This window comes from Lepidochelys kempii, chromosome 6 (genome assembly GCF_965140265.1).
Source record: "Lepidochelys kempii isolate rLepKem1 chromosome 6, rLepKem1.hap2, whole genome shotgun sequence".
In the NCBI taxonomy this organism is placed as follows: Eukaryota; Metazoa; Chordata; order Testudines; family Cheloniidae; genus Lepidochelys; species Lepidochelys kempii.
In genome coordinates this window covers 50,570,953-50,596,355 of record NC_133261.1, presented here as the reverse complement: position 1 = coordinate 50,596,355, position 25,403 = coordinate 50,570,953, and the positions used below count along the sequence as shown (strand labels likewise).

At 40.7% G+C, this 25,403-nt stretch overlaps 1 protein-coding gene across 3 annotated transcripts in view; it reads right to left on the bottom strand.

Annotated features, from left to right (window-relative positions):
* ANO1 (anoctamin 1) overlaps positions 1-22,685 on the bottom strand; it is a 117,166-nt gene extending 94,481 nt beyond the window's left edge. For 2 of the 3 annotated variants that reach the window (XM_073350657.1, XM_073350658.1), the window contains exon 1: positions 22,278-22,549. In XM_073350657.1, coding sequence (XP_073206758.1) covers positions 22,278-22,335 — 58 coding nt within the window. In that variant the 5' untranslated portion in view covers positions 22,336-22,549. Of the gene's footprint in view, positions 1-22,277; positions 22,550-22,636 lie in introns of those variants that run through there. The other variant, XM_073350660.1, reaches the window with a different exon arrangement.
* Positions 22,686-25,403: the final 2,718 nt, after the last annotated feature.

Sequence of the window (25,403 nt, the reverse complement as noted above, 5' to 3'; positions counted from 1 at the left end):
TTCATGCTGGAAGGTTCAGTGGACATGGTCAGAACTATATGCACATCGTAGGCTGAAGAATAAAGGATGCAGATAATGGAAACCACCTGGAATCTGACCTAACCCTAGCCACGGGCCTAACCCATCTATCTTCTTCCTTGGCATATCCACATTTTTATTGACTCCTCTAGAGTCCATTCCTAGATCCTAGTGGAGCCTTGGTCCTTGCCTTTAAACAACAAATTTCTAAGGCCATCTAAGCAAATAGTGCATAAAATTTGAACACTTACATTACAAACATTAACTTAACACTCTCTTACCTTACAGGTACATTAATTAGTTTTTAGAAATTTTCTTTTCAGGGGTGCAATAGCTGTTGGTATCAAGGGAAAACAGAGGTGGAAGTACTTTTATAAAGCCATTTCCAAAATGTTTTTACCACATCCTGGATAATGGAATATGTACACATGCTGGGGTGAATAAGAGAATGTATCACTCAGAACAAGACAGAAGTCTGAAGTTTTCCATCTGAAGGTGATCCTGTAATTTTTGTTAGTTACCTGTTAACACAAAAGCCATTACAGTATTCCATAGTAAGGCTTAAAAGTGAATAGAACTTACCATACTGTATCTGCAACATTTTTGCACCATTTCTGTAAATACTCCATAATATTTTATGAAATAAGGCCCAAAGATTTTGAAGGTGCAAGAACACAGAATAGTACTGTGGAGAGCTTCCCTCTTTCTATTTATCTTTTAAATTCAGTAAGATCACATGGATCTTTCTCTGTTCATTTAGCATCTACTGAGAACTCCTTGATTCTATGTTGCAAACTCCCAATTTTAGCAACTTCTCTCCACACTGAACTTTTGTAAAATGCTTAATGACTTCAATGACTTGTGCATTTGTAATATTGCTGCCTCTGATTCCTCCTTTCATGCCTCCTGTTTGGCTTGTTCTCACTAACAGCCTCTCACAGGAATCTCCCCTTACACACCATAAAACATCTTTTGAGGACTATCAACTTCATTTACACCAGAGAGATCATTACATGGTTTTCTTTTCATGTGAATAACAGAAGGGTAAAAACAAATAGACTACAAGCCATTCCCTTGTAAAGCACTATATTTAGGATTTACATAATAAGCTTTTCTTTTCCACTCTAGCACAGTACTAGTGCAGTAACAGTTTGTAGTATGTTAATGTTACGTGTTATGTATATTGTTATTAGTGTAAAATAATTTACAGGAGGAGGTAGCAGGAGAGAGGTATCATTGAGGAAGGGTGAGAGAGGCCAGAGACTGAAGAAAGTGTCAGTGATGTCACAAATAAATTTATATCCCAGCTCTGGCACTATTTTAAAATGCTGGTAGGTTTACTAGCCTATGCTAGTATGCTTATATCTCTCTGCATTGGCTTCCCCAGCTCTGTGCATTCAGCTGAATCTTTTGAGCATGTAAGGTATCTACAGCTCTGCTCTTGTCTCCATTCTGATTGCATGTGTACCTAGACCCCTACCCACCCTATGCTTTATCCACTGTTTTGCTGGATTTTGGAGTGAATTAAAACCTTAATTTCTCTGAAGTGGAAAGTCACTTTAATCTTTGACCGACAAATGGTTGATAAAGGGTTTTCCAAAGCTCTTAGTGAAGTTACAAGACTGTTAGACCAGACTAGAACTGTCATAAAATGAAAGGGAATGTCCATATGCAGATGACAGGACAGCTCTTTTGACTGACCAATGTTGGTACCCCTTTAACATTTTATTCCCTAAAGCATTTAATAAATTAATATTGCAGAGAATTTAAAGCACACCAAGGACATCATTACCATTACAGGCTGGTACTTGGGCAATTACCACATCACTGGACCTTTTTCCTGATCCTGAAAAAAATGTTCTGATCAGTCTAGACAAGAAGAGCATCATCTCCACAAGGGGTGAACAAAGGCTCCTGCTAGTCCCTCTACAGCATGTCAGTTTCTGCATCACCTTATTTCTCCTATTTTTCTCTGTTTAACTTCTGTCTAACCAGAGTCAAGATCAGCAAGCCAGCACAAATCTAACCTTACAACACTTTGCTGTGATCAGGTTGGCATGCTAAAGTGATTCCATGTGCCCTGCTGTCATAAATATAAAGGGAAGGCGTCATAAATATAAAGGGAAGGGTAAACCCCTTTGAAATCCCTCCTGGCCAGGGGAAAGCTCCTCTCACCTGTAAAGGGTTAAGAAGCTAAAGGTAACCTCGCTGGCACCTGACCAAAATGACCAATGAGGAGACAAGATACTTTCAAAAGCTGGGAGGAGGGAGAGAAACAAAGGGTCTGTGTCTGTCTGTATGCTGGGTCTTTACCGGGGATAGACCAGGAATGGAGTCTTAGAACTTTTAGTAAGTAATCTAGCTAGGTATGTGTTAGATTATGATTTCTTTAAATGGCTGAGAAAAGAATTGTGCTGAATAGAATAACTATTTCTGTCTGTGTATCCTTTTTGTAACTTAAGGTTTTGCCTAGAGGGGTTCTCTATGTTTTTGAATCTAATTACCCTGTAAGATATCTACCATCCTGATTTTACAGGGGGGATTTCTTTATTTCTATTTACTTCTATTTTTATTAAAAGTCTTCTTGTAAGAAAACTGAATGCTTTTTCATTGTTCTCAGATCCAAGGGTTTGGGTCTGTGGTCACCTATGCAAATTGGTGAGGCTTTTTATCCAACATTTCCCAGGAAAGGGGGGGTGCAAGTGTTGGGAGGATTGTTCAGTGTTCTTAAGATCCAAGGGTCTGGGTCTGTAGTCACCTAGGCAAATTGGTGAGGCTTTTTACCAAACCTTGTCCAGGAAGTGGGGTGCAAGGTTTTGGGAAGTATTTTGGGGGGAAGGACGCGTCCAAAAAGCTCTTCCCCAGTAACCAGTATTAGTTTGGTGGTGGTAGCGGCCAGTCCAAGGACAACGGGTGGAATATTTTGTACCTTGGGGAAGTTTTGACCTAAGCTGGTAAAGATAAGCTTAGGAGGTTTTTCATGCAGGTCCCCACATCTGTACCCTAGAGTTCAGAGTGGGGGAGGAACCTTGACAGAAGGGTAACCACCTTTCTGTATACAGTGCTATAAAATCCCTCCTGGCCAGAGGCAAAACCCTTTCACCTGTAAAGGGTTAAGAAGCTAAGACAACCTCGCTGGCACCTGACCCAAAATGACCAATGAGGGGACAAGATACTTTCAAATCTGGAGGGGGCGCGGAACAAAGGGGTTGTCTGTCTGTGTGATGCTTTTGCCAGGAACAGATCATAGAATCATAGAAGGTTAGGCTTGGAAGGGACCTCAGGAGATCATCTAGTCCAACCCCCCTGCTTGAAGCAGGACCAATCCCCAATTTTTGCCCCAGATCCCTAAACGGCCCCCTCAAGGATTGAACTCACAACACTGGGTTTAGCAGGCCAATGCTCAAACCACTGAGCTATCCCTCCCCCTGGGATCAGGAATGCAGCCTTACAACTCCTGTTAAGTTGTAAGTAATCTAGCTAGAAATGCGTTAGATTTCCTTTTGTTTAATGGCTGGTAAAATAAGCTGTGCTTGATGGAATGTATATTCCTGTTTTTGTGTCTTTTTGTAACTTAAGGTTTTGCCTAGAGGGATTCTCTGTTTTGAATCTGATTACCCTATAAGGTATTTACCATCCTGATTTTACAGAGGTGATTCTTTTACCTTTTAATTAAAATTCTTCTTTTAAGAACCTGATTGATTTTTCATTGTTCTTAAGATCCAAGGGCTTGGGTCTGTGTTCACCTGTACCAGTTGGTGAGGATTTTTATCAAGCCTTCCCCAGGAAAGGGGGTGTAGGGCTTGGGGGGATATTTTGGAGGAAGATGTCTCCAAGTGGGCTCTTTCCCTGTTCTTTGTTTAAAAACGCTTAGTGGTGGCAGTATATGGTTCAAGGACAAGGCAAAGTTTGTACCTTGGGGAAGTTTTTACCTAAGCTGGTAAGAATAAGCTTAGGGGGTCTTTCATGCAGGTCCCCACATCTGTACCCTAGAGTTCAGAGTGGGGAAGGAACCTTGACACCTGTTCTGCCCACAGTTTTCCAGTAACTGACATGCAAACATTAAGTGACTGCCAGCACATTTTCTTTTGGTTTTCTTTGCTCTCCCTCTTTATGAGCATATGTCTTCTTTTGTGTTGAGAAAACACAGGCTCAAACTTTAACACAAACTCTGAGCACTACCACGTAAAGCTGACTTTTCCCCTCCAACAGGAACATTTGGAGAGGATGTGAAAAACTTAGAAGGCAGGATTTTTCCCTTTAAAAGACTAAGTGAAAGAGAATATAGGAGTTTACTAAGTGAAGATTTACTTGAAGTTTTGAGTTTTAAATGTTAATCTTTTCCCTCTTTTCCTTTTGTGCATGTTCAAACTAAATTCCTTAGTTTGCTGCTATACAACAAAGCAAAGCAAATCCCTAGCAACAGAAATCCAAATGAACATTTGTTACTTTTGTACTACCACAATACTGAGTAATTTTTATATTATAATGTCACAAAAATCTTGTTTGATCCTCACATCATTACCCTAGCCTCCCTCCTTATCACTACTCCCCTTGCCCACTCTTGACTCTAGGCCACATCCTCAAATGGTATAGATGGCCTTCAGTGAAGCTACTCTGATTTATATCAGCTGACAGTCTGGCCGCCATGTCTTCTTCCAATTACAGAAGCTGGCAATGAACCAGCTTCCAAATCAATATTCACTAAGCTCCTTTAAAATCACTCCTAACCCCCCACCCACCACCTGTTGAATGTCCATGGGGACATTAAATGAAACTGGAAGGTGCAAAGGGAAACTTGATAAAAAGAAATACTTATTAACAGAATGTGCTTTAGCCTATGGAACTCATTGCCACAAAATATTAACTGAGTCCAAGAGCTTAGCAGATTTCCAAAAGGTATTAGACATTTATATGGATAAAAAGAATATACAAAGTTGTAACAGGAAATACTACAAAACCATACATGAGTTTTAGAAGGAATATAAAACCCTAATGCTTTGAGGTTTATCTATGCTTTATCTATTGGGGCTGGGAGGAAACTTCCATTGGGTCAAGTCATCCCATGCCATACCTGCCTGCTGCTACACCTTCCTACACCTCTTCTCAAGCATCTGGTACTGGCCGACGTTGCAGACATGATACTGGACTAGATGGACCAGTGGTCTAATCCATTATCATAATTCCATATTCTTGTATTAACATCCAAATGCAACTTGCCTTTCAAGTTCTTGTAGTAATTGTACTATTCTGTGTTCATCCTTAGAATATATGTTCTTTGGAGTATTTTTATTACTGCAAAGTGTTGTATACATCTGTACTGCAGTATTACTATTTATACACTCTGTAAAATGTAACCATGATTCACCAAAATTGTAATCCCACCCAAAGCCCTTTAAACGCCTCCCAGACCCTTCTTCCCAGCTGAGCCTCTCAGGATGGACTGTCTCTTTTGTGCAATTCCCAAATGAAATCTTATCTTCCTCCTGTTCCTGAATCCTTGATCATTCTCCCAAGTGAGGCAGCCCTGCTTTCCCCAGAATACATTAATCAGATCAGATGCATGTTGCACAGCTGCCTAATACTGACTCATTGTTCCATCTGGGTGCCCTCTGACCGTGGGAAGCTAGGGGAGTGGAGGGCACTCAGTGCCTCTCAGGAGCTGCTCAGCCTAGAGTTTACTGTTGTGGAGAGACTGCAGCAGTAAATGTAGAGACATAAAGCAATGAATATCTGTGTCTGTTTTCTACATTGCACACTAAACCCGAGCTCTGACTCAGGTTTGAGCTCAAGCCCCCCTTCCATTCACACTCAAAATCAGTCTGACTCGGGTCAGCAAGCACTCAGGTCCTAGGACCCTGCTGGGGGGGGTGGGTCAGAGTCCCTCTAACTGAGGTTCAAGGCCTCTCATTTTGCAGTGCAATGAGCTCAAGCAGCAAACTTGAGTCAGAAGGTCTGCATAATACAGTATGTACATGTTAGCTGTGAGACCCAGGTCCAGAAATTGTACGCCCAGGTTTACAATGCCATATGGACACTCCAGCATGGACTTGGAAACACCAAGTCCACAAGCCCAGGTCCCACAGACCCAGGTTTACAGTGCTAAGACACAAAATGGATTAGCATCTCTCTTTGGAAACCTAGCTTCAATTTCCTTTGCTCCAAAGAACAAAGTGGCCTGTTCTGACACACAGTTTGGCATATTTCCACATAATTTTCAATCTCTGCTCAGAAGAGTCTGGGGATTGCAACTGTAAGAGCATTGCAAACAAGGTGAATTGGAGCTCTTGTAGGGATGCTTGGTTCTAACCAACACTCTATTCCTCCCTTGTACAAGAAAATTGTGTCTTACTTTCCCTGCCCGCTGACCAACAGATAACTCAGGAATATAAAATCATTCCTGGATACAGCTTCAGATTCTACAGTCACTGGAGTATACAAAGCTCCCATTCACTTCAGTGGGAATTATGTCTGCAGAAATCATGGGAGCTAAGAGCACCTTTCCTATAGCCAGACACCTCAGATATAGTCCAGCAGTTCTCTGTGTCTATTGCTTCCTTCCCAAATATAACCATACCTCAAACTCAATAAATGACCAGATTCTTTGTATGAAAAAAAAAAAAGGAAAAGTAACCAGAAAAAAACCCAAGATGCAGAATTAAACAATCTTCCTTAAAATAAACTCTGTGGTAATGTCTGCCTATTGTCAAAAGTTATTAGGGAATAAATGTGACAGACCTGTCTGCTAAAAGACTTCACTTGAACAGGGGACATACGTAAAACTTGTCAGAGATTTCCCCTCTATTAGTATGTCTGCTTATGCTTACTATACACACCCTGTTACACTGGTATATACTCTTGCATTGTAGAAGGAGCTGATTTATTTGTTGAAGGAAAGAACACTCCTTTCCCCCATGTAATTCTACCCACTTGGGGTTATAGCCTTTGTTTACTCTGAACACAAAATAGCAAAGTCATAGACTAAAACCAGACTACCTAAGATTACTTCTGCTTAAAGGATAAAGTCAACAGGGACCGGCTAATGCAAACAAAGGTGGAATTGACCCATCAAACAATTGTATACTAAGTTGCCTACATTAGATATTCTTTAAATAAAAGCTAGAACTTGACAATATTTTATCAGGCAATTATAAATCACAAATTGTAGAGGGGACAGAACAATTCAGGGTAACAGGCTCAAGAAAAAGAATGAACAAACTAGAGATGGCCCCAGTCCAAACACCAATGAACTTTGGATATCCAGAGCTAAGCCTTGACCTGAATTTTGCAGTTAGATCCTATGTCTATGTAATATATGAAACTTGAATTCCAAATCCAAGCTTCCTCAACTTTGGAAATGTTTGAAATCTGCACACCACCCTGCACCTGAATTTCATAGGTTACACGCATATCTAGCAAGTGTGAAAGCTTAGAATGGATGGTGCAGGGAAAGTACAGTTATTTAGGAGGAAAATCTTTCAATTCAGGGGCTAAACAAGGACTCTTCTAGTGGCATCAACAGACGATGTAATCATGAACATATTCAAAGGCATTAGAAAAGCACTTAAAGCTGAACTCCTGTGGCTTCTTGTCATGCAAAACTCCTAATGGGAATTAAAATAAGTAAAATAAAAATATAGCAAGCTACATACATTGGGCAGATGGGATTTAAATGGACTACAGAACTTCCTTCTGTACAAACAAAATGTCAGCATATGAAAGGGAGGTGCTCCTTCTTCCTTTTCATCAAAACTTGCCAACCTGCTATCTGATCCCGCAGTTCTTTACTATACCAAACTCCCACTGAATAGTATGAGAATACAGCATGCATAAGGATTCCCATAAGTGCATATTAGTCAATACCATAATACGGGAAGCAAAAAACCTCTCACTTCAAATGGACAGCTTTGAAAGCATGACCCTAGCCTGAATCCCAGGGGGTGATAACTTTTATTATGAGAGCACCTTTCCTATAGCCAGACACCTCAGAGACATCGGTCTCTGAACTTAGGGGGAATTTGTTTGCTGTATTAAGGCTGAAAGTGGAGAGCTAAAACAAATTTGACAAGCACAGTCCCCTGATACTCAAACAAACAAAGTCATTCTGAAAAAATTGACCACTAAAGTAATTTTGTAATAAAGGCAGTGTGGTCTGGTATACTGAGCACAGGACTGGGGGTAAGTAACTTCTGTATTCTAAAGCCAACATTACCACTGATTCCTTCTGCAACTGTGGGCATGTCCCTTAACCTCTTTGCAGCTCAGTCAGCAGGAGTCAGAACATTTAACTACGTACTACACTGAAATGTTATGAGACTTAATTGTGACGATGAGAGGGAGATTCCCACACCTGGGCCATTCTTTTTAGGTGGCAAATGTGAGGAACTGTCCCAAATTGAGGTGTCAGTGTTTTGGAACAAGTTGATAAATACCAGATGGTATTCACCTAAAAGTTCTGAAGGATCTCAAATATGAAATTGCAGAACTACTAACTTTGGTATGTAACCTATCACTTAAACCAGCCTCTGTACCAGATGACTGGAGGATAGCTAATGTAACGCCAATTTTTTAAAAGGTTCCAGAGGTGATACTGGCAATTATAGCCTAGTAAGCCTAAATTCAGTACCAGGCAAATTGGTTGAAACTATAGCAAAGAACAGAATGATCAGACACATAGATAAACACAATACGTTGGGGGAAGAGTCAACACAGCTTTTGTAAAGGGAAATCATGCCTCACCAATCTATCAGAATTCTTTGGGGGCGGGGGTGTCAAATAAACATGTAGACAAGGGTGATTCAGTTGATATAGTGTACTTGGACTTTCAGAAAGCCTTTGACAAGGTCCCTCACCAAAGGCTTTTATGCAACTTAAAGAGTCATGGGATAAGAGGGAAAGTACTCTCATGAATTAGTAACTGGTTAAAAGATAGGAAACAAAGGGTAGGAATAAATGGACTTTCACAGCAGAGAGAGGTAAATATCAGGGTTCCCCAAGGATCTGTACTGGGACCAGAGATGTTCAACATATTCATACATGATCTGGAAAAAGGGGTAAACAGTGAGGTGGCAAAGTTTGCAGATAATACACAATTACTCAAGATAGTTAACTCCAAAGCATACTCTGAAGAGTTTCAAAGGGATCTCACAAAACTGGGTGACTGGGCAAGAAAATGGCAGATGAAAGTCAATGCTAATAAACGCAGTGCATGTTGGAAAACATAATCCAACTATACATACAAAATGATGGGCTCTAAATTAGCTGCTACCACTCAAGAAAGATCTTGGAATCATCCTGGATAGATCTCTGAAAACATCTCCTCATTGTTCAGCATCAGCAAAAAAGCTAACAGAATGTTAGGAAAGGAATAGAGAAGACAGAAAATATAATGTTGCTATATAGAATCCTGGTACACCCACAACTTGAATACTGTGTGCAGTTCTGGTCACCCCATCTCAAAAAAAATATATTAGAATTGGAAAAAAGCAGAGAAGGGCAACAAAAATGATTAGGGGTAAGGAACAGCTTCCATATGAGGAAAGAGTAAAAAGACTTGGAGTATTCAGCTTAGAAAAGAGATGACTCGGGGGGGGAGGGGGGGGAATATGATAGAAGTCTATAAAATCATGAATGGTGTGGAGAAAAAATGTCATTTACTCCTTCAGATAATACACAAACCCAGGGGTCACACAATGAAATTAACAAGCAGCAGGTTTAAAACAAACATAAACTGCTTCTTCACAGGGTGCACAGCCAACCTGTGGAACTCATTGCCAGAGGATGTTGTGAAGGCCAAAAATATAACTCTGTTAACAAATAATTACATACGTTCATGGCAGATAGGTCCAAAATGACTATTAGCCAAGATGGTCAAAGAGACATCCTCATGATATAGATGTCCCTAGGCCACTAACTACTAGAAGCTGGGACTGGATAACAGGGGACGGATCACTTGATAAATTGCCTTGTTCTGTTCACTCCTTCTAAAGCATCTTGCACCGTCCACTGTCAGAAGACAGGATATGGGGCTAGATGGACTACTGGTCTTACCCACTATGGCCATTCTTGTGTTCTTATGTAAGATGGAATGGAAAGCATTCAATGCTGAATTTTATTAATGAAGAGTTTAACAATGTAGGAGCTAATCTGAACCACCATCCACACAGAGGCCTGAATTTCAGGGGAACTGGATTTGAATCCCTGGATCTGAATTGGTCATTACTGATCTGGTTAGGTTTTTCATCCAAACCAAGAAGGGATCTATTTTCTACATCTAGTTTGAACATTGGCCCCTAAAAGATATGTTTTATGAAAGGACCAGTTTGAGATTAAATATTGTAAGGAACATTTTGTGAGCTTTTAGCACTCTTGAATCTGAAGCCAGAGTAGCCCTAGTTTGATCCTGAGCCAGCATTCTGAACCCAACTTACACAGGCTCCAGACCCAAAATGAAAACTGCCTCAGACTATCACTATTACCAATAAAGCATTGAACAGAAAAGTCTTGCTCTTGTAAAGTCATGCAAAGAATAACATTTCCAACAGTTTTGAATGCACGTTGAAAACCCACCCAATTGGGGCTATTTTATTATGTGGTTTTTGGAACAGAATGTGGAAGCACAAAATAAGTTAAAATGATAAAGACCTGAATAGAAAATTGCAGTTATAAATGGAATGGTTGCTGTAAGCAGATAGTTCTGTACATCCACATCTGTTCCAGTTCAGAGCAGTTCATGTGAACCAGTGGGAGAAACTGTTCCCCCCTAGCCCCCGCCCCTTAGACTGCTACAAACCTATCTGCATTTGCTCAACCACCGGAAGTGGAAAGAGGTGGCAACCACCCAAAAATTGGCTCAACCTGAGTTTTACTGGGACAATATCTCCCCACCCCATCCTTTTTGCTTCCATCTTCCCTATCCCCACAACAATGCAGCATTATTTGGGGGGGAAGAAGAACCAGATGTATTTTCAAATTCTTATGGGAATTCAAAAATGTTTGGTTTTGCCAACTTATCAAGTCATTTGCAGTTTAACAAAAGCTGCATTTTTGTCCTTCACTACAGATTAGATTTCTTTCACAAGTGTCCCCTCAGGGGTCACTTAGATGATAAATAAGGAAAAAGCTGACAGAAGAGTCAAGTGGGGAAATAGATATTAAAAATAATGAGGCTGCTCCAAAACTAATTCAGGTTCCGGACAGAATGCAAACTTCCAGCGCAGAGTTTATTTTAAAGTGTCTCCTTCCCCCTCCACTTCTGTCTCTGTTTTATCTCCTGTATTTTCATCTTTTTTATGTCTTAAACCCTATTCCTAAAAAAGACAGTAATAATAGAAGCAGCCACACAGAGAGGAGGCAAGATGTAAACATTCTGTTCCAAAATCCGCTGAGAAACAAAAGGGCAAGGGGATTACATTTGGTAAGGGCTGAAATTTGTCCAGTGTTTTGAGCTGAAACTGAACCTCAATGTGTTTGGATGTGTCACCCCTCTGAAAAAGTATGACTAGGAGAACTGATTATTTTTCAATTTGAATATTCTTCAGTTGATTAGTATTGAGCCACAGGCAGTTTATACACAGAATGCATTTGTTTTAACTATTATTTTTAATAGACGTTTAAATAGATCTGTGTTTTTTCCAACCTGCAAAAACTTCCAAGCTTAAATTCTGCAGTTGATTCTGCATGGGCAGTTCTGGGCCCCAGACTTTACTATGTGTTGGGGTCTGTCTGGAGAGAGCCAGTTGCATGACTAGATCTTTACTGCTTTCAGGTGAATTATGTGAACATACCAAAACCAGTATCTGGCCCTCCAGGACTGCTTTGACTGGACATTGCTATAAAGATTTAGTGCTAGATCCTGTGAGTTAGTGGACTTTTAACTCCAATTAGACCTGTGTTTCTGCTCCAGAAGTGAAGTCAATGGCAAAACTCTCACTGTCTTAAATTGGAGGTAGAACAGGCTCCTTTGTAATTTAACTGGAATCCAGGATGCTCAGCACCTCACAGGATTGGGTCTTTAAGGAAGAGTGGACTGATCCCACACTTCTTACTCAGACTAAACACGCACTGACATAATTAAAAATATTCCTGAGAAAGGGATGCAGACTCTAACTTGTAATATGTCTCAGTAGTTAAAAGAAAGAGTAGTGTCCCTGTGTTTCAGTTTAGGCTATGCTAGTGGTGGGTGCTGAGAACATCTTGGAAAGTACTATGCAAATTAAATTTTTACTGAAAGTAGGGTTGCCAGTTTTGGTTGGACATATTCCTGAAGGTTTCATCACATGACATTAATCTTTAATTAAAGATTAATCTTTAATTCCTGGAAACTCCAGGACAATCCTGGAGGATTGGCAACCCTAACTGAAGGTGGTTATAAATGGAGGCTGCTTAGCATCTGCAGATCAGGCCTTCAGCCACTTGACCACCTTGTTTTTCACCAAAAGTGATCATTGGGACTACTCACATGCTTAAAATTAAAGCACTTGCTTAAGTGCTTTGCCTGATTAGACTCAAAAACTTTCAAGACTAGCCTTAGATAAACTATTCTGGAAAAATACATTGCAAGACAGAGAAACTGACTCAAAAAAGAGGCTTCATTCATTTTAATAGAAAAGTAAAAAAAAATTATATTTTGGAAACAAGAGCCTAGCTTCTTTAGCAGAAGGATTATTAGCAAGCTGCTGAAAGGAGAAAGATTAAAATGAAATTAATGTACCTACCATTTAAAAACAACTAACGTGGAAGGCTTATATTCATGCAGCAGGTATTATTATAAAATTTTAAAAGTCTACAGTGTGAAAAAGGGTTCTGCTTTTCCATTGGCAGGCTGTAGAGGTTCTGCTTTCTGTCATCCAACGAATCATTTATATTCTGGCAGTGATTTTTTTCTCCCTTTTTGAAGATTCATACGTCTATCATAAACTTATTTACTGGACCAGCATGAAGAAAAAATACTTTTTACATGATCATTTGAAATGGTATTTTTAAGGCACAGTTTTTCTTCCAGTTGATGTTAGCATTATTATCAGTTATTATCGTAACCCTAGTTTGAGACCATATTTGCTCTGAGAGGAAACTAATATGGACCTAAAATGAAGCCATATTTTCTAAATGTGCTGATCAGCCAATGATCTCTTTGAAGCAGACAGCCAAACTAATGAGTGTAGCATGGTAACTTTAGGCCCAGATCCTGAGCTGTAGCTGAGGAACACCTGGAGCAGCTCAGAAGTGGGGTTGCAAAGATGGCTTAACACGATCATTGCACTCCCCTGATTCAGAGCAGAAATATGCTGTTTTGGTCTCCTCCACTGCAATTTGCAGCAGCCTACTTTGCAAAAATGCCACTATGTAGTTCCATGTTTTATTATCTCTCATTGACTCCATTTCAAATTTACTCAGGTTGGAAGGAAAAAGGTTTTGCCCTCAACTGCCAGCCCAACAAATTCAAATCCGAAAGTCAAGTCCTCTCCTCATCATAATCATGCGTAATAAAGGGTTGGCAAGCCAAATCATACTCTCAGTAAGACCTGTGCGACACCTATTTTCTCCAAATCATGCCCTCAGGTACATCTGTGCAACCCCATTGCAAGCTCATTATGGTTTGTTCTTTGATATCTGCAGTTGGAAGGTGCTATAGAAGTACAAAAGATTTATTCCATTATAAACCCACCTCAACAGGATTATTCAGATTAATGTTACATATCAGTGTTTAATCCTTGGACCTCAATCTAGCCTCCTCACCCACCTTAAAAGAGAATTTACTGAGTATGAGAATGTCCTTAGGTACTATAGCTCAGATATGTAATACATTTCTGTGTTTGGAAAGCCTGAATCTCCTGTACAACACCATGGCACAATAGCTGAACCTTTCTCAGGGTTTCAGTTATAATACTGAATTTCTTGTCTTTGTTGTTTGGTTTAAGTCAGTCTCCAAGGCATGCCTTAAACTGAGCTTTCATTCTGAAATGCATTTTAGCCCAGGCTCAACTGCCTGCCAAATATCATTATTGATAATGACTGTAAAGGTGAAATAATATTTCAAATCTGCTTCCCTGTGATCAGCAGAGGACCTAGAAAACTGTTCAGACAGAATTCAGGTCACCTACTAATAAGATTCTACTTTTAGATCATTGAATTCCACGTCCCTGGAAACCTGCAATCCCAATACACTGAATTAAAATGATTAGGGCTTAATTCTGCCAGTGTTTATAGGTGTCTTTCATTGAAGAAAATGGAAGACACAAGCATGGATCCAAAGATAAAACTAACTTTTTTTCCCCCTGGTCCAACTTTCAAACTTTTATTTCATTTCATCATCTAGACATTCAGAATCTATGATTTGGATGCCTTTCACAAGACCCTATATACTGACATTAACAGAAATTCTAGTTTTCAGCAAACAGTGCAACAGTAATTCTAAGCACAGGTGTGGATAAAGCTAAACATGTTATGGCTCCCAAAAGGACAAAAAGGAAACCATCTTTCATACAAAATATATTTGCAAACAGAGGCTATAAAGAAATGCTAGTAGTGTGGATTAGAATGCACAGACATAGTACATACTGTACGTACCAAAAATTTAAGAGCCTGTATCTCATAAGCCCAGAAAAGGAATACATGGAATGGGAAAAGAGAAAATTCTTATTTTAATCTTATAATACACACAAGGTCAAGGAGTAGAGATCACTTAGAAACATGTACAGTATATTGTTATGGTCTAAATTTCTTTAATCACTTGTCTGGACACAGCAGCCCTGAGAACTCTACCTATCATATTGAAGGGAGGTTTTATTACTACCCAGTCATGTCTCTAGTCAATTCGGTCATTCCATTTTTATTAATACAATGCATAGTGGACTTCAGTAAGCCCTCCCCATCCATTGTCCATACAGCATATCCTATAAGACAAGCCCTTATATCAGGCATACATTATACTGCCTAAAGATGTACCTTTTTGAGAGATATATAGTATACTCTATAAGGTTTGCTTTTGCACTGGATATACAGGGTACTGTATGGACCTGATCCTGGGAAGTGCTCCAAGTCTCCTCTAAAGAGATGTACTCCCTCAATTCCCCATTGACATCCAGGCATATTTTAGATTGGGCCCTATATTTTCCAAGGACACAGAAACAAGATAGTAACTTATGATTTGTATAGGTTAGAAGATCCCGATATTTTAGTAGATAATCCCCACAAAAAGGTGGACTCTTCGCTTACTTAAAATCTGAATGAAATGCATATATCTTCAGACCTATTTGAATGCAAGATTATGGGCTTATCAGCAAGATGATGAACTGAGAGTATGTGCTAGGAAGCTTAAATTATGTAAAAAAAATTTTGCTTGACTTAATGAAGTGGAAGTAATTGTTATTTTGGACTATAGCCTGCTCAGTATTAGGAGTGGTGTTGAGGGAATAGTTAATTGGAAGCTCCCTCACGCTTAATTATTTTAGTAATTAACAGACCTTAATAGATTTCTTAGATTCTCTTTTGCTGATTGTGCAGATGCATTTATTTACAAGGTCTTTCCAACGATCTCCACAGTGCTAAAGGGACAGGAGAGGGCATTTCCCAATATTCTACAAATAAAACATGTGAACATTCTGTATTAGAAAGAAGCCTGAAGCAGAACCCTGGATCCACTCCCCTTCCATACTCAACACACATCACAAACCCAGGATCCTAATCCTAATCCTCTACCCCCACTGCAAATGGTGAGACAGTTTAGTTCCATATCCAAACTTGGTAACTCAGCTGTTACACTAAGTCTCCTGGTAATTATATGGTTGAATAAAATATATTAAGTCACAGGAAATAAAAAAAGGAAAAACCATTAGTTTATTTTTAGAAACCTTGACTTGTCATTCATCAAAAAGAACATTCACAATATGCACTCAGATACCAGCATCTGCACGAGGTTTGCCTGACCACATGCTGAAATGCATATTACATATAGAGAACCATTTTTCATCTTTAGACCAGGTTCAGACTCTGTGCCAGTGAACACAAGATATATACAGCAATGTAATAATTTCTACCAGTAAGTAGAACTATACCAGGGCTTCACTGTACATGACAGAGCTTGCTTTGACATAGTCTGTTCAGTCTTATCCTCTCACTGCTGCCACATCTGATTTCCCAAACCATTCAATACACATCTTCAATTGATATTGGCAGTGTGCACACTTGAATATTAGAGCAGAGGACACATGGCCTTATTCAGCTCCCTCACACACATAACCACCAAATGGGCCCATACTCATGTTCAAGAAAGCAGTTTTAATGGATGCCTGAATGTTCATCTCTCAGCAACCCAATGAACAGATTGTTCCTACTCATAACACTGTGTGTGTGTGTGTGTGTGTGTACGTACACGTGCATACACTGCCACTATCAAGTCAGGGAGCATATGCACACAAGTCAGTGAAACACACCCACTAGGTCTGCTGCTCTCCCTGAAATTTTTCCTGCAGTGGCTCTGGTGCTAGAATAGGGGTGGAAAAGTGTATGCACACAGATGCACGTGAAGAATTCCCTTTTAAGACATCAGTACCACAAATCAGTTTGGGTCAATTTAGTGACTTTTGGCACAAACACTTCCTTCTTTTGTATATTGCAATAATTTTCCCCCTAGGTTGGCACAAAGTTCTTTGAATTTCTACATGCCAGTCCAGAAAAAAAAAAAGTTTAAAAATCAGTCACTATACACAAACATATAGGGGATGGGAAACAAGATTTTGAAGAGATAATATAACAATATGACAGACTAGACATAAATGAATAAATTTCTTCCTGTTATTGATCACACTAAGCAGGCCCAGATCCTGTAAGGAGCTGAACACTTTCAAACCCCACTGAAGTTAAGGAGTCAAATCCTGAGAGTCCTAAATAAGGCCCTATCTTATCCCACTGAAGTAAACTGTAAAACTGCCCCAAAAATAAAAGCAATGGAAAAAGGTGGCATGGATAAATTATATTTTAGAGCAAGCTATTTATATTTAGGGATACAGTGAAGACAAGAGTCTAAAAGTCTTTCATCCTTACTTCAGCAGCATCAAAAGGCCAACGTTAAGTAAGTATCTGCTCAGGATAGCCGGCTCAGAACAGTGGTTGTGTGATTTACCTAATACAAGGCAACATGTTCTGAATTTTGTATTTGTGAATTTAATAGTTGTCCATGCGTTTCCTTTCCTGTCATTATTAACTGGGTGCTTTTAAAATTAGTTTAATCTCTTCTCCTTGGACAGAATTTTGCTATTTGATCTCATCAGCCATGCAGATTTCTATACCATATTCTGAGCTTGTTCTATGAGCAGAACTTCAACTGACATCAGTGAGTGCAGAACAGGCAATAAATATCTGTAGTGTGGACAGGAGAGAGAATTTTGCACATACTGGTGCATACTGATCAAGTTTCCTGGCGTACAGACAGGAATGGTCACAGGCCTGGCATCCAGAAACACCTGAGTTTTAAACTCAGTTCTCAAACTAATTTGCTCTATAGCCAAAGTTAAGTCACTGAATTTCTCTGCCTGAATCCTTCCTTCTGTAAAATGGAGATAATATTTTCCAGCCTCACAGGATGCTGACATGATACCTTAAATGTTTGTAAAGCAATTTGAAATGTGCTGTAAAAAGGCTTAGTATCAGGATTATAATATGACCAATAAGCATCTATGCTGTGCAACTGACCTAGGAGAAAAATGTTGTACAAGTTCCCTTGTAACCTCTTAAAAAAAAAAAAGCAGCGATATTCTCTGTAAAGATAGCTATCTATCTATCTATGGAACTTTAAAGATTATTTAAAAAGCGACAAATTCCATCTTGGGGAGTTGCACTCTAAGGGCTTAGAACCTGCAAACCCATATACATGCGAGTAGTCCTAACCAGCACTAACAATCCCAGAGTATAAATATTACAAGGACCATTTGCATGAATAAGAGTTTGCATGAGAGGGCTCTAACTTACAAGCCACCTATTTTGATTGCTGTTAAAAAGCTTACCTTTATTTAAATTATCTCAGAGTAGCAGCTAAGACATTGCAATATTTTCCTATACTTAGAACCAAAAATAGCAGGAATTTCTCAGAGAACACATTGGTATAACAGCTGGCACAGGACTGCCTTTTTAATAGTATGACTAGGGTATTGAAGGTGTCAGTGTGACAGGTGTTCTACAAGTGATGGAGATACAATGCTTTCATGCATATAACCACTCTTAAAGTCAAAGTAAGTGCTGCCTGCATGTGGATTGTAGGATCCAATTATAAAGGCAGAATGTTTATGGCAAACATGGTTGGGGCTCATCATTTTAAATTTGCATATACACATTTTCCTCTTGTTCCCATCCATGCTATTACTGGAATCTCCTACGGTATGCAGACCAATTTCACATAATATGGTCACTAGCCAAGCAGATCCAGTTAGATATTATATATCCAGAGGTATATTGTCATGACCCTAGCCATTATCACAAGGGGGAAAAAAAAACAAATTGTGACATATGCCTGCTTATGCCCTTGGAGTCAAAATAAATAATAGATTATTATTTACCTACAAAATAACTGTGACTGCATATGAAATGGAACTCTGAAGACTACAGTTCTTGAAATGCTTTGTCACCTTGTATGAGGTCAATTCCATGTATTCAATATAGGCCCAATCCAGACAGTTCCTCAACACCCTCATCTCTCATTGATTTCAGCATACACAGCACCATACAGGATTCAGACCTCAGAATATACATTATGAGGCTGTAAAAGCTTTTGAGTTATACTTAGCTTTGTTTTTAGAATGTATGGTAAATACCCCTACTGATGGTGGATGAATTAGAGCTAAATGCCTCTCTTGTATTTACTTTTGGGGTTTACTCTAACCATGTGTGAAGAAGGCTGCCATAAATGCACCAGAAAGCAGCTTGCCAAAGTCTCAGTCATTCCAAGGTGCTGAGCAGTTCCTGAGAAGTGCTCAGTGCTTTGAAGCCAATGGGAGATGAGGGCATTCAGCACCAGGATGAGGCCCTGAAATCTGCAATGTCTGCTAAGATTCCCCAAGAAAAGTGATTGAATACAGTCTCTCTCCTCACTCACAGTGAGTCCCCAGCATTTCCTTTTCTCATCAGAATCCAGGGGGTATAATACAATTTAAAAGGGACATTTTTTCCCCTCTTGGTGCCAACAAATGCTCCCACTTCCCAGGGTGACTCTTCTGCCTTCTGTTTTGGCAGGCTAGCCTTCTTCCATATTTCATAACTACAGTTGCGTAACAGACCATAGCTATAGCAGCTTCTGGTTGTGGTAAACATGCTGGGTCTTAACCCCATTACCAGCTCTGCTGTGTCACTTATTTCCTGATACTCACTTTCTCCATAACCCCTTGCAGTGACTGGTGAACTGTTCTGCTGCCTGCCAGGCTTATGGAGGACTAGACATATTGTACCGCAAGTTATTCAGCAGAGTGAGACATCTGGCTGCAGACCGCAAGAACTGTCACTGAATCAAAACTACCTGCTGGAGGTGCTCAGGCTGAACGTGTACCCATCTCCATAAATGAATAAGTTATTTCAAATTAAAACAAAGTTAATGAGATGAATGACTGCAGAGCTGGAAGAGAAAGTCTAATTAAATCAAAGTGGTTATTAGTTAGTCACTTATCACTACTGATTAATTATTAGCTGGAGATAATTCATCACTTTAACTGGTAGTGGAAATAGCTCAAGTGTTGTTATCAAGGGAAGAAATGTAATAAAAACAATAAACCTATAGGTCTGCTCTAGAAGTTCCAATTCAGAGCTGAATAATCTCTTCTAGAGGGAGAGCGAGGGAAATGGGTATGGGGTGAAACCCTGGCAAAACTCCCATTGACTTTAGTAGGGTCAAGATTTCACCCCAGGTGGAAGGGGGAGGGGAAGAAGGGGTTGAAGGTTTAAACTTCACTTGGAAGTGGGGATTTGCTTCCATTCTAGTTCTGCAGGAGACCTCATCTTCCAGTCCTAAAGATATACTGAGCCTCATGCCCATTGCCACCAAACTGCTCCCCAAGGTATCATCTTACCTATGCCAGCATGGTTCCTTCAGACACTATGTTGCCCATGCCAGCATGGTTCCTTCAGACACTATGTTGCCCATGCCTCCTTTATAGAGGGAGCCCCAGCACTACCTCTACTTGCAACTCCACAGCATAGGAGAATGCTGAAACCTGTTAGCAATGCCGCGCACTATCACATGCCTAGGCGTTTGGGAGGCCATGACACAGCAGAGGACACTCATCCCCTTTGATCTTTCCCCTTCATGATACCAATGAAGCCCAAAATTCCTGGAGGGGGCTTCTGATGAGTCAGTGGCAGAGGGGCACTGATGACACTTAGGCTCGACTATAGTCTCGCATAAGTCAACCAATTTTTGCAGATTTTTTCTTGTTTACCCATTCTCTTCTGTTTTTTTAAAAACATGTCCCTCAATCCTTACTCCAGGCTAAATTGCAACCACAGTCAGTGGAAGTTTTGCTTGAGTAAGGACCAAGTAGAGACTTCAGGAATAGGTCCTACATCATTTTTCAGTGGGAGCAAAGGTTCCCAAGGTAAACTGACAATCTACAGCTCTGCAGTGTAGTTAGATGGCTTATACTTTTATAAACATTCAAAAGAAGCGTTTTGGATGGCTTGTCAATAGAAATGCAATGATGTATTTGGGAGACCAAAAATTGTTCCCTGCTCATATTGATGGGATTGGGTACATTCAGTTCATGCTGCTAATGGGTGAATCAGTAAATTAAATGGAGAATGTCACTAAAGTATTATTTATAATTTCTCAGAGCTCTTTTGGCCATCACTTTGATTGCCTTATGATAAATAGCTGCCTGCCTCATGAGAAATAGTATTTTTTTTTAGTACTAATCGGTCCTCATATTGATTTCACTCTTGATGTACTTTAATAACACTTTAGCTTCCCCTGTTTTTCCTGCTTTTTTTCCCTCCAGAGTGCCCCTTCATGTTCAACTTTGAAATGAAGAAGTTATACCTCTTCTTCTACTATAAATATGTTAACATGGGGGCAATTAATGGACAGCGGAAGAGCAATATTTTGATATAAAACCCAGCTGTTTTCTGTCAGGTTTATTTCCACAAGTTTTTTTTCTTTTTTATCCTGAGACACTCTGGCTAGTCTGAGATTTGATGAGCATACAGTGTTACTTTTAGAAATGGGCTGAACTCCAGTTAAATATTTGGCTGTTTAATACGCAGACTTTAGGATAACAGTCTTCATGGGAATCCAAAAAAAGGGAGTGAAGAAAGGGCTCCCCGTGCTATTCTTAGCAGCACACAGTTAGATTTGGAATTTTGATTGTAAAGCATGGAATTTATAAACGTTGCCATTCTAAATTTACTTCATTTGTATACAATTCAGCTGGATAATCAAGTGTTACAGTATGTTCCTGCTTAGCAGCTCAATTCTGAGTTTAACAGCCTCTAAACTAGGAGAAAATTTCATTCAATAAACATTGATAGTGTCATTTGTTTTCCAACTGTTGAAGTAAGTGAATTTTTTGTGTGTGTGTGCATATAGATGTACATATACACGGCAATGATTTATTTCTATGGGGAAACCAAGGAAATTCTCTCCCTGTGCCCCATATCATCCAAGGTATCTGTTCTTTGGTTCTAAATGTTAAGTAAGTTCTCACCCAAGGAATGTACTTTCACTCTCCAATCGATAGATGTCTGTTTGCACTCATTAATTAATAGTGGGATACACAAATTACCTTATTTAACAAATACATTACTGATTAGCTGCACACCTCATTTATACACACACGGAAAGACATTTCAATTTAAATCCTTCTTTGTTTGTCTTCGGTTTTATAATGTGAATTCATTGAAATAGTATTTGTTTATATATCATTACCACATACTGCATTTTTCAGTGTTTCATGGGTAGATTGGCTTTGTAAGACTTGAGCTTTCAATTGCTATATTTAGGCAGCTATGACTGATCATGTTTTATGTTTTAGAAGAAAATAAAGACTTATTTTTGCCAGTACTTTGCTAAGTAGGATATTACTCCTAGAATTTTAAAGTATTAAATAAAAATTGCTAGTAAGTTCCTTAATATGGCACTTCTGATGGGGAAGCATTTGGATAATCTGGTTTTCCTTTAGAATTACCAGACTAGAGTAAAATGACGTTCCCTTAAACAACATCCCCAAGCTCCAAACTCTAAGACCTTTTGCATCCCCCCTTCCCCCATTGCTATAAACACTTACGTGGCCCCCAAGGTGCCTCTGGGGGGATTCTGTGAAGGTCAAGCTCATCCTTATCCATTTCTTATCCAAGCCTGGAAAGCTCAGCTGCAAATTAGTACCAAAAAGAATATTTGAACTTGAAGGGATCCTTCCTCTTTGCCTTTTTTTTGGGGGGGGGGGTGGCTCTCATTCAATGGGCACAAGAAGCCAGTCCGCTACTGCAGGTTGCCACACAGCACACTTGCAAGCAATCCTACTACCACCACTAACAATAAAAGTAGGATCCCTGGAATTGAAGGCAGCCAAATTTGAAAGAGAGAGAGAGAGAGAGAAGAAAATTCCCAAAATTGCCCTGGAAAACAGAGCAGCTTAAAACGCACCAAAGAGCGGACCCTGCTCCCCTTGCAAGGAGTCACAGATGCAGCCTCTGCCCGGCACAGGAGGTTTAAATTGATCGCTGCTGCTACTGCAGCCGCTGCGTGAGGAGCCCCCCTGGCGAAGAGAGAGGCACTGACTTTAAATAGCAGCGCTCTGCGCCGAGTCCGCTCACGCTAACTGCGTCCGCTGGAGACATAAGGCAGTGGGAACCCCCCCCCCCGCCCCGTCCCCGCGCGTGACTCAGATGGGTGCAGAACTATGCACGAAAATCCAGCCGGGAGCAGGCGGAGGGGAGCGTCTCTTCCCACATGGTCCAAACCTCTCCCGGATCCGGGGCTCACCGACGCACACGCGGACCCTAAGCTGCCGGAGGAACCGCCCGAGGAAGACTTGGGCGCACTTCCCGCTCACGGTAGCGCAGAGACCAGCTTCGGGCTCCCGGCATCACCCAGGGGCCCCACCAGCGCCCGTGCTTTGCTTTGCTGGCTTGCGGGCGTCCGCCGGCCTAGCGAGACAGAACCGTTGTGTGGCTCTGCCCTGCGGCGCCGGTCGGGTGGAATACGAGCCCTCTCTCTTCTGCACCGTTGGTTGGCAGGCATCTGAGATCGGAGCACCTGTAGCTGGGTGTTTTGCCCAGGGACTGTGGGGACAGGAGCGTTCCCTTTACAGGAGGAGACGCACTACTGCCGAACGGGCTCCTGTGGTAATCCCAGGCTCTGGTCGGACTCCGAAGTGGCCGGGAGGGGGTGAAATTGGGGTGCCTGGAAAATGCAGAGAGGTTAGGATGGAGCTGCCCAATCCTCTCTGCAGTAAGTCTGCGGTGTTGAGATGGGAGAATTTAGAGAAAGGGGACCCGGCAGAGCGGAGGGTATGTGGCTCTTTTCTAAACTTGAAACATTCCCAGTGCCTTTCCACAGGCTTTGAGGCCAAAGGAGATTTCAGGCGCTCTCCTCCAGTTTTGCTGCAGGCAAGGGGGGCGGGGGGGGGGGGGGGGGGGAAGAAGAGTGCTGAACCGTAGCCTGCAAAGGAAGGCGCCTTCTTATGTATCCATAAAACCCTGCCAATGACACCCATAGATAAATATAATAAATCCCAAGCCAGATCTCCCTTAAACAAAGCAGGTTTGCAGCAAGTGAGCTGACCTTGGGCGTTTGAGTAACCCGCCTGAATGATGGCAGCAGCTGACATGTGCAGGGAGAATTCCTCTCAAAGGTCACTAACGTTTTTTTTCCCTCCAGCAGGCTGCAGAAGCCTAGGCAACTTTTGGAAACCACACACTGCAACCTCAGAAGAACTTTTAAGGGGGTTGGGGTGAGTTCTTGGATATCACCCCCAGCATTCAGGGTGCTGAGAAAATTAATGTGTCTTGCCTGCTGATAGCAATCAGAGTAAAATATAATTAAGACACTATTAGCACTATAAAGTCTTTGGTGGTTTGACATCTTCAAAGCCAAATGCCACTTAATAGGGTAATTATTGAAGATATTGATCTGTCTCCTTTTGGAGGATTTTCAGTGTCCTAATCTTTTTTGTATCATAGTTTATTTCTTTAACTTTCCCAGACTTCATGGATGCTGAACCTGTCCATGAATCTTTCATTAAAGAAAACAAATCCTTTAGCACATTTTGGGCTTTTACCCAAGGAAAGGCCAAAATTTAATAGGACTGTGGTGAGGAGGCCCTCCTCATGCATCTTGCTGGTGCTCAACTGCCTAGTCAGATCAGGATTTAATGGTTGAGTGCCCACCAGAGTTTTATTTTTAACTTTATTTTCCCCTCTTTTTAAGAATATGTAGGCCTTGTCATCTAAAATCATTCCTAAGGGCCTAGTTTTTAATGTAGTTGCCTAAAGATGCAGATAAGTGCCTAGTGGAATTTTCAAAAGCACCTACTTTCACCTTTAGGAGCCTACATATCTTTAAAGACCTGACTCACTGAGCCTCATCAGTGATGTTAGAGATGGGGAAATGGAAGCAGGGCATTTTGTAGCTCATGAATACCTGTGCAAGGGAGTAAAGTGCATAAGGAACTCCCTCATTCCCCTAGGTGGGCTACCTGCATTGTAGGTTATAGGGGGGTGAGAGCAGCTGCTGCTAGGCTTCTGCTCCCCCTCCTGCACAAGTAGGCCAGGCCTTGGTTCTGTCCTCTCCCCAATACACTGGCTACCGCTGCTTCCAAAATGAGCTGCACCAAGAAAGAGGCAGGTACAGTTTACTTCTCCCACAGAACAAGGGGGACGCAAGGACCCTATTATGATGGAGTCATTTTGATGCCTCATTGCTCCTGGAGCAGTGCAGCTATGGTCTACCCCTTATTCAGGGCAGATTACAGGGTGCCAATGTAACTCCAATTGGCTTAGCCAAAGCTGCAGAAGTATTGGGGGCTAGAGATGGTATTAGAATTCAAACTCTTACCTTCTACGCATAGCACTAGGCCACAGACCTGATTCTTTTTCTCTCTCACTGAAGGAGTGCTTCAGTAGTCAGACTCCTAATTTCACTTTCTCAGGTTTCCTTGGTGGTTTAACTGGTTAGGCTTTTATGGTCACTGCAGTACTAAAACAAAGAACAATTTTTCTCAGAATAAGTTTGAAATCGGACATGATGGAGTGGAAAGACACAGTTGGGTAAATGTATAATCAAGGGAATTTTAGAATTTAGATCATTTCTTGACAGAATGTAATCCTGAGAGGCTTTAAAATGAGTCAGTATGCTTTTAGGCTATTTTTAAAACCCATTGTTTACTCCCTTTTAACTTTTATTTTTATGC